General features: G+C 37.7%; 1 protein-coding gene across 1 annotated transcript; it reads left to right on the forward strand.

The window, feature by feature from the left end:
- The first annotated feature begins 207 nt into the window (after positions 1-207).
- Positions 208-2,782, forward strand: LOC125863794 (uncharacterized). Its single transcript, XM_049543792.1, has 3 exons — positions 208-322; positions 478-912; positions 2,703-2,782. The coding sequence occupies exons 1-3, from the start codon at positions 208-210 to the stop codon at positions 2,780-2,782; spliced, it is 630 nt and encodes a 209-aa protein (XP_049399749.1).
- The last annotated feature ends 7,561 nt before the right edge of the window (positions 2,783-10,343 follow it).

A 10,343-nucleotide genomic window follows, 5' to 3' on the forward strand; every position in this document is an offset into this window, starting at 1 on the left:
TGTATAATGGACATAGAGAGATTTAATGTAGGTCTACTCATCGAGCAAGAGATGGATATGAGGGCCAACCAGAGCCAGACCTCTTTCCCCTTTCGTGTTTTGATTATTGAGCTGTGTTGGCGGGCCCGTGTTTCGGTGATTGCCAAGACGGATGTGGAAGTGACTCCCACTTCCTCTACTAGCATCCGACGGATAAAGGCCGAGTAAATGAGGGATGAGGCTGATCGGAGAAGAGCTGCACCGGCGGATACATCCCTGGTAGTCGATATTGAGATGTTGCCGATAGAGGCAATCCTTCCCTCTCAGGCCAATGAGCCTACAGGTACTCCTGACACCTCTACTTTTGCTCTTCTGGTTTGACTGTTTTTCACCCTCCTAGTGTTGTTGCTGCTTCTTCCCGACACCCTATCACCTATGCCATGCTATACAATATGGGCCATTTGGCCTAATCTGTTGATGTGCGTGCCTCCCGGGTAGAGGCCGTTGTGCCTGGGTTGATTGAGCGAGTGATTATTGATGCCTTGGCCCCAATTAGGGCTGAGTTAAGAGAGAACATAGAGTTGATAGATACCCACAAATTTGCACTTGATGTCCTTACTGTGAGGGTAGAGGTTTGTGAGCAGGGACATAGTACTTCTAAAGATGTGACGGCCTTGAAAGCCGATATTGTTGAGCTACAGAGAGATGTGGATGAGCTGAAATCCACCAATCTATCTATGTTGTTTGGCACAATAGAGATCCACGAGGTCCCGAGTGCAGATTTCCCAGCCATTTCTGAGATTCCTCCGGCTACTACAACCAGAGATGTTGCTATGGATGAGGTTGATGTTGGGTCTGAGGCTGAGACCAATGAAGAGGAGATGGGTATTCGAGATGCAACAACATATGATGACTTAGAGGATCTTGAGGGAGGTATGGTCCAGATAACTTAAGCGGCTTCTTTGAGAGACACATCTATGGTGGGCTCCAGTGAAGCGAAGGATATTATTGAGTTGGGCGCTGATGCCCAAACAAAGGAGGTCACTGACATGCAAAGTTCACCCAGGCTTAACCTGGCAGGATGATTCTTTTGACTCCCTTTTTGCTATTATTTAGACTATTTTTGCGCATTTGAGGACAATTGCTAAGATTAGTTTGGCGGGGTGTGGTATTTCCATACCTATCTCTTTTGGGCTATTTTCTGGATATTCTATTTTTGTGAAAGTTGGATTTTTTTGATATATATATGGGTTTGTGATCCATTGTTGGTTTTTACCTGTTTTAAAAATTGCCACCTCTTGATGTGATTGAATGTGGTTATTCTCTTGCAATTTTGAGCGTCGATTGTGATCAATATCTATGACTTGAATAGTGCTCTTGATTGAACGATATGAGTGTACGGCTGCGATGAGGCAAATTGAGTTGAATAAGTCATATGTGAACTCCTAGCATCTTATTGTGACTAGTCAGTTGTTGAGTTGATCTCTTGTGATGATCTTGCACACTAGCTGAAAATTGTAGAGACTTGTTTGATGATTGTATTGAATGCCATGTGTGGTGAGGTATCTTTAAAATATGTGCTTGGTAATACCTAGAACTTGCCCCGTTAGTTTAATCAACTAATGTAAGCAGACAATTGAGATGATGTTAGGCACAATTTGTGAAGAGTGAACCAAAATTGCTATTATTCCTCTTTGTGACCACCTTGTGAGTGTGTGAACTTAGCTTAACACCATTTAAGCCTATCATTTTCTGTGGATGAAACTTGAACGACTTTGACCTCTTTGTTCCATCACCTATAACCTTCATGACATATTGGTTCATTTGAATAGCCAACTTAGGCCAGGGTGTGGTGAAAAAAGAGGAAACTCAAGAAGTTTGGGAAATTCACCCTTGAAAGATCATGTTAAACAAAAAAATGGAACTCCTCCATATAAAAAAAGAGAGAAAAATGTTAAAGTAGAAAAAGATTGAAAAAGAAAAGAGTTTGTGAAATAAATCTTGTGAAATGAACAAAAGAAATGGGGTATCCAATGGGTCATGCTTGAATGAACATAGTGTGGATTGTGAATATCATATAGTGTGAAAGAGAAGGAGAAAAAGTGAAATGCAGGCCACGCTTCATAAAGGTAGAAGTCACTAAACCAAAATGATCATACATTTACCCTCAGCCCCGTTACAAGCCTTGAAAGACCTTTGTGATCTTGAGGAAGCTGAAAATAATGTTGATCAAAAAATAAGGGCAAGCCTATGGGTAGAGTCATGCATGTGTTTATCGTTTGAAGTGTGAGAGTTATTTTGGATTCTGAAAGTCTAAATTGTTGATGAGTTTTGTGTGAGCATGGAATGATTCTTTGTGTGAGGGCATTTGAATGCTTTTGTTGAGCTTGAACTTGCATTTGAAGCAAGCATTGTGAGCTTGAATTCTATTTTATGATGGTTGGTCACAGTTTGAAACTTAGAGTGCACAATTGAACATTGCATGAGTAGTTTTAACCTCTTGTGTGCATTCGTGTTGAGTCTCGAGTAGCATTGTTTGTATACATCCTTATTGAACTGATTGATCTTGTGTTTTACTTGAGGACAAGCAAAATTTTAACTTGGGGGTGTTGATGAGTCTGAGATTTTGACTCATTTAGGGCTTGTTATTCATAGTATTAGTGTCCTCGATGTCTATTTTGTGTTCTAAACTGATGTTTAAATGCTAAATTGCAAATATAAAGGCAAAAGAGCAAGGCAAGAACATTACCAGGCAAAAAAAGGAGCAGAACAGATGAAAAAGGCTGAAGATAATGACAGTTGATAATAGCCAAGACACTCGGCGACGCACACGCCAAATGTTACAGCGTGCAAGCCCTGGGGAGAAGCCAACTTGGCGCTACAACAAATATGATATATAGCTACGCAATTATTAGCTACAACATCAAATTCGTCACTAATTATTCGCTTTTAGTGACAAAATTTACTGTTCATGGTTAAATATATGAGACACATATTTTTAGTGACGAAACATAAAAATCCGTAGCAAAGTTTGTCTACTAAAGTTTCCCACCAAAAAGTTAATTGGTGTCATTTGTTAAGTAGTGCTAGTCATGAATTTAAAGTTACCGGTGACACATTATTTCGTCACTAATAATGTATCTAATTCATGACAAATTATTTTTTGTCTTAACATTTATTAACACGCGGCACACCAACTTGAAGTCTGATTTGAAAATCTCTCTCTACCTTCACAAAACTTCTCACGCCCTTCTCGTAGTTTTGACTTGCTCTTAGGCTACCGTTGACCGGCTTCGCAAGACCATTTCGGTCTACACACACATGGCTAAGAGCTATTGGGCGGAGCTTTCTCAATCCAAGCAAACTAATAGAAGAAAAGAGAAGAAAGGTTGCCAAACAAACCCAGTTTCGGTGGACGAGGGAAGAAGAGGAATCAAAATCAGAATTGGAATCTTGTTCTGAGAAAGGGTATGTTGCAGGGAAATCTGTCCCAGTTAATTAATCGGGTTTTAGAGAACACGGCCAGGGGCCTTGTGCAGTAAACCCCCTACGGGCGGTCGTCCGTCGTCCTAGAGTAGTCCCCGCGAAGCTTTCGGGAAGAGGGGTAGTCTTGTGTGTAAGCATAGCATTTCTGGTCGAACCCGCCCAATCCAACTAAGAAGAACCGAACCTGACAGACACATTTCCTATGTTGGTCTACTTCCATTTAGACTGACAAAACTAAAAGAATCTCCAAAACTATCTATCTATGAAGCCTATATTGTATGAAGATGAGTGTCGGGACAAGATCCATGACTTCTCAAAAACTAATACTAATAACTCACAAAACTGGAGTCCTCCGGAAGAAAGGACGCTTCACTCTAAAGCTGACAAAGGATGAAGTGATCTCAATAGACTTTTGTTGAGAATTCTAAGTGCATGTATCTACTTTATCAAAAGATACAGGTCGAATGACATCACTACATGAACGTATGAGTAGGTAATATAGCCGAAGCGAAATAACTGAATGAAAGGAGCGCAATAGATATAGATATATACTCAATTGAATGTAAAGAAATAAATGAGTGAAATTATTAAAACTTTACAAAAATACTTACTCGTCTCTGAACTCAACATATTAAGTGATATAATAACAAAATATTTTAACTCTATTTGGGAGATTCTCTAGTCGACAACCATCACTATGAGCTATGTGATGATACAACATCTCGCCCACACTGCCATAACTCTCCTATACCATGCAAGGGTATAGAACCTCTCAACTAAGTAGATCCACTAAGCAATAAGGATTCATCTAAAATGTATGTTCCTTTCCCATGTTGGCAGACATGGTTTATGAGGATTTTGAGTTATCTGAACTCATCCCCTATCGGTGCTCAATACTACTCCCAAAATATATACTCATGCTCAAATGTATATACTATACTTTTTCTCTGTTTTGAGGTAATTACTCAAAATATCCTCTTAAAAGAGGTAACTGCACTGAAATATCACTTAACTCATAACTCATTTAGAAATCAAAGTTTCTTGTTACTCAATATAATAAAATGATACATTTTGGACTTCTTAGTTCCTTTATACTCTTCTCAAATCATTTTTCAAACTCTTTCTCAAGATTCCTCTTTGCTTGCTCAGAACTCAATTTAAAACAATTATGTTTGTTTAAAAGATTCTCAGTAAGAACTCAATGAATACTCATGGATAGGGTTCGTGCTGAAAAATAGACATAAACAATCAACTCAATAAATGTCAATGCACAATATACGACAATTCAATAATTAGGAACAAAAATTCAATAATGAGGAACTCAAGAAATCAGAACTCAACATCAACTCATCTAAAAAATTACTCAAATCTAAGGATAGAACCCTAGATTATTCTTTTATTGATTTGAAAGTAGATATAGGGGGTGAGGACGAACTAGTCCAACACTATGAAAGCCTTACATACCTGATTATGAAGCTATTAGACTGAAACCTTTTGTGGAGACTTGATTTTATCTTGAGCCTTAAGAAGAACATAAGTTTTTTTTGGAGGAAACCTTTGATCCTGGAATCTTGGTCCTTAAGAAGAACATAATTTTTTTTTTGGAGAAAACCTTTGATCCTGGAATCTTGGTGTTTTCTCTCGATAAAGAAACTTTTTTATGAAGGTCTTAGATTGGAAGAACATGGGAAAACCTTGGGTGGAAGGATTCTCCTAGTATCTTGAATTTTTTACTTATAAGGTTTTAGGGTTTTTGATGGAGAAGAGGAACCCTAGGTGAGTTTTAAGAGAATTTCTAAATAATTGAATGTTTAGATTGATGATTTGGAGAGGAAAACTAGTTAGTTGAATGATATACTCAGTTAAAACACTCAAAAATGACTTAGAATAGGATTAAAAGGCTTGGGAAAGAACAAAAATAACCCTAGAACGTATGCAGGAAGTTGCTGAAAAACAAATGCAGCAAGCCTTAACGGAAGGGTCTACCATTCGTCAAAATTTCTACCATTCATAGGTACAGTCGTAAAACATCATCTGCCTGATAGGGCTTCACTAAAATGAACATAACTTTTTGCTCCAAACTTGAAATGAGGAAAACTTGGTGGCGTTGGAAAGATGACTCATAGACCTTTCATTTGATAGGTCATGGGGTACCTAATTCATTATGTTCTGAGAGATATGGTCATTTGAAGTTGACCCAAATAGAATCTTATGTCAAAACTTAACCGGTAAGGAAGCTTTCAACCCAACTTTGTTCTAGGGGATTCTAGTGACCTTAATTGATATCCAAAATCATTCCCACACTTATGAATTGAACTTGGAATCTGAGAACAATTAAGAATCACTCTGCATGACCTTATACACATTTCAAGAATGGTTCAGGTCTTAACTTAGAAATTTTTGGGGTGTTACACTAGGATAGTATGTTTGGTATGAGATATCCCCATGGTTGGATTGGATACGATGCATTATATATACTTATATTTGGCTCGGGTACCACGCCGATTATGGGGATATCTACATATGCTTTGCTCGGGTACCACTCCAGTACCAACTAAGGATGGCTCAGGTACCATGCCAGTACTCTAACAGTTTTTTTGGATTCTATGAGAGGACCAAGTATGTGTTTATGGTTTCATGAGTGGACTTGGTTTATTCTCTCATGATGTAATTGTTGCATATTGGATCCCTGAGTGGTTCGAGTCACTTGAAAGGTTAGTAGATCTCAGGTTTGCCTTGTAAGTGACCATGTGGGACATGGATCTTGCTACGGTAAGTCAGGGTAAGGACTTGAAGGTCGGGCTATGTGTTACTTGGAATGCCTGAGGTGTGTTATTTGTTTGTTGATCCAATAAAAGATTCGGGGTTGAATCCCACAAAGAGTGATCTAAATGCAATATTTCAATAAGGAAATTAAAAGTGCAAACCAATTCATTTTAGCATTAGGACAAATGGGTGGATGATTCCAAAAATTTTAAGAGAAGGGTTTAGGAATCAATTATCACAATTCAACTAAAAACTTGGATTTAAACAAGTAAACGATGATCTGGGGATGTGGGAGTTGGTATTTATGTGAGGCCAAAAATATATATTTTAATCATTATTTGCCTCACATTTATTATTTATATTTGTCCTCTTTGAGCATGAATTTTATGGATTATGCTAAATAGTGTATTTTATTTGTAGGATTAAATTCGTGTAAAGATGAAAACGTTTGGAGCTAAAACGAATTAAAATTGGAAGGTTGAAGAAGGAAATCAAGCAGGCAGCTTAATGGATTAAATTCAATATAATAATGTATAAATATATTAAGTGGAGTTTGTTGAAACAAAATGTGAAATCCAAAGAATCCTTGCTGCCACGTGGCAGCAGTTGAATGCAACAATACCAACAGATTTGTGAGGCAGTTCCAATTCCTTTTGGATTTGGTTTTCCAATTTGATTTGGACTCAGTTATTTTATTTAGATTTTTTTATATCTATAAATAGTCCATAGAAATAATTATTTTGGGGAGATACTTTGTAAGAAAAAAATTTCAATATTTTTTAGGGTTCTTTTCTTCTTAATTTCTTAGACATTATTGTAAACTTTTGTTTTTGATCTTTTGGAATTATTTTGCAAACACTTAACAATTTAATTTCCTAAAGTGGGTTTATGCAATTCCAATTTGGTTTTCAATTCAAGATTTCAGTTTGCATCTATTCTAATTGTAAGTTCATGATTTCCTTTAACTCAATTATGAATTGTGAACTCTCAAGCTGGAGTAGCTAAAGCCACAACTAGGGTTGTGGGAACCATGAGCAATTAACAAAGTATGAATAATAATTAAGTAATTCTTGAATATTGTTTATGCATGTATTGTTAATTTTCGTTTAGCAGTCTTTCTAGCGGGTGCACAACGTTAGAACTCGCCTAATTCCTACTTGACCTTACCAAGGGGGTAATGAATGAGAAAAAGATTTAACAACAGAAATTTAGTTAAATATTTGCTGCTATTTAATAGTCTGACTTTAATCAATTGAAATGAGGGTGAAGACCCAACTAAATTGATACGATGACTAATCTGGGGTAAAGGTAAAGGTTAGTAAAGCATACATTCATAGATTTACCAAGTCGCGAGTGAAAGTTTCTATGATGAATACCAGTCACTTAGGGATACATAACTTACCAGCCTATCATGTTAAGCACTAGGATAGGAATACTATTATTAGGATTACTGCGTTAAGAGCTTGTGGGGAATACATATGCCCTAGTTTCCATCTAATATTAATATCTCAAATTGTGAACCTTGTTTTCTTGTTACTTATTCATTTAAATAAAAAATCTGTTACTTTAGTTACAAAACCCCCTGTTTACTTTCCTCGGAAGTAGTTTGACTAAAAAAGGATAATTGTGAGTTAAGCTCAAGTCTGAACCATATTCCTCATGGGATCGACCCTAACCTGCAAGTTGGGTTATTTATTTGGCAACGACCGCTTATACTTTTTTAGGGAGGTGTAATTTGGGCTATACCAAATTTTGGCGCCGCTGCTGGAGAATACGGATTTTAGATTAAACTAATTACATTGTTGAACTTTAGTCAAGTATTTTCCAATTTTACATTTTTATTGGAGAGGGTCAAGGAGATGGAATCAGATTTTAACCTCCCGGAGTTGTTAATGTGCCCGCTCAGGTTCAAGGTGGTCATCTAGTCGAAAATACAGAAAGGGTACAAATTCTGCCAGCACCGAGGTTTCGTGATCAGTACAGGTTTGACTATGATGCGGTTGAATCAAATGGGCCTATTGTTCTCCCTCATCTACCCCTAGGACATACATTTGTGGTAACCTGCAGTCTTATACAGATGCTTACAACGAGAGGGTTGTTTGATGGATTGGCTTCAGAAGATCCATATGCTCACATGGCTAAATTGTCAAGTGTCTGGAGGATTTGTGTAGGATGACCGAAGTTGGATATGGATGTCATAGGGCTGAGAGTATTTCCATTGTCGTTGATCGGTGATGTTGTTGTGTGGTTTTCTGAGTTGCCATTCAATTCAATCTATACATGGGACCAATTACATAAGGTGTTCATAGCAAGGTATTTTCCGGTGTCCAAGAAATTAAATTATAAGGATAAACTAAATAATTTCACAGCACTACCTGGAGAGTTGGTAAGCAATTCTTGGGATAGGTTCACTGGGTTCGTGAGGAATGTTTCGAATCACCGCATAGATGATAAGTCATTGAAGGAGTACTTCTATAGAGGACAAGATGACAATGGAAGAGTTGTGTTAGATACTATGGTTGGAGGATCATATGGTGAGTGCACTTTTGAGGAGATCACTGAAAAACTCGAGAGGATTTCCCAAAACAATAAAGCATGGAGCACTAGAAAGGCAAATATTGGTAGGAGCACGTTCGCTATCCAAACTACACCAAATCAATCTAATGATGACATTCTTGAAGAGATGGCTCAAATAAGGACGTAACTTAGTTTGGTCTTAAAACATATCAGTGGAAATGCAGAAAAGCTGAATGCGGTAAATTATCTGACTAGACCACCACCACCACCAATTTAGGAGTACTACTATGAGGAGGATGTGAATTTGGTTAATGATCAGAAGGGGGGTTTCTGAATTAACACCCAAGATTCCAACTCGTATAATTGGTGCCAAGGTCAAGGAAACAAAGTTCGATACTATGGAAACTACAACCGTGAGGGTAACTACAACCGTGAGGGAAACTATGTCCGGGATGGAAACTACAATCGTGAGGGAAACTATCTCCGGGATGGTAATTACAATTGTGATAACAATTACAACCGAAACAATTATGGTAATAGGAATGATAAGGTTGGACCCTACGTTCATCCCTAGTAATAGAGATATTGGTAATAATATGACTCGCATTGAGGATATGATGCAGAAAATGATGAAGAGGTTTGATGCAACATATGAGAATGTGAAAGAGATGAGTAATGATTTGTCTGAAATCAGTCAGAAAGTTGATGCCCATGAAGAGTCAATCAAGAAACTTGAACAATAGTTTAGTCAGTTGTCTGCTACTATGAATCCACGCCAACCTAGCATACGTCCTAGCAACACCATCCAAAATCCAAAAAATGATGGACATTGTATGGCAATCACAACTCGCGGAGGAAAACAGACTATCGATCCCCCCCATTTCGTCTGAGATTAAAAGAGTGATAGAAAAAGATAAGGATGAGAATGGTGTTACTGAAATTCCAAAAGATGATACTGAAAAAGGAAGTTGAGGTGACCCAAAAAGTTGTTCCCATGCCTAGACCTCCACCTCCATTCCCACAGAGATTGGTGAAAAATACTAAAGAGGGAAAATACCGCAGGTTCATAGCTATGCTTAAGCAAATGTCCATAAATGTCCCGTTAATAGAAGCTTTGGAACAAATGCTTGGGTATGGTAAATTCATGAAAGACTTTGTGACCAATAAGAGGGTTGTTAGTTTTGAGAATGAAGAGAGACTGCAACATTATAGTATTATTGCTACTAGGCCACTTGTGCAAAAGAAAGAGGATCCTGGAGCTTTCACTATTCCTTATACCATTGGGGAGTTACACTCTGTGAAAGTTTTGTGTGATTTGTGAAGTCTGAGTAACTAAGGTGTCTGCGTCGTGCCGCGATGTTAAATTAAGCGCGTATTGGCAGGCAACCCAATTAGTAGTGTAACTTCTTATATTATTTTATTTTTATTTTATTAGTGTCACTTTTTTTCTTTTGGTCTTGTTTTTGCAGATTAGGGGAAGTCTGAGTACTCAAAAATTTAAAGCAAAGGAGCATGTTTGAGCTTAAGTGTGGGGTGTCGACCCTTGATGAAAATTGAGAGAACATGCTACTAGCTAGACCTAAAGGCCTCAGAGA

Source organism: Solanum stenotomum, chromosome 5, assembly GCF_019186545.1.
Source record: "Solanum stenotomum isolate F172 chromosome 5, ASM1918654v1, whole genome shotgun sequence".
In the NCBI taxonomy this organism is placed as follows: Eukaryota; Viridiplantae; Streptophyta; class Magnoliopsida; order Solanales; family Solanaceae; genus Solanum; species Solanum stenotomum.

Bases quoted from the DNA above. Each gene is read 5' to 3' on its own strand.
- LOC125863794 (XM_049543792.1), top strand. From the start codon at position 208: ATGAGGGATGAGGCTGATCGGAGAAGAGCTGCACCGGCGGATACATCC. The intron at 323-477 runs GTACTCCTGACA...CCTCCCGGGTAG, and splicing joins TCAGGCCAATGAGCCTACAG to AGGCCGTTGTGCCTGGGTTG. The intron at 913-2,702 runs GTATGGTCCAGA...GCAAATATAAAG, and splicing joins CTTAGAGGATCTTGAGGGAG to GCAAAAGAGCAAGGCAAGAA.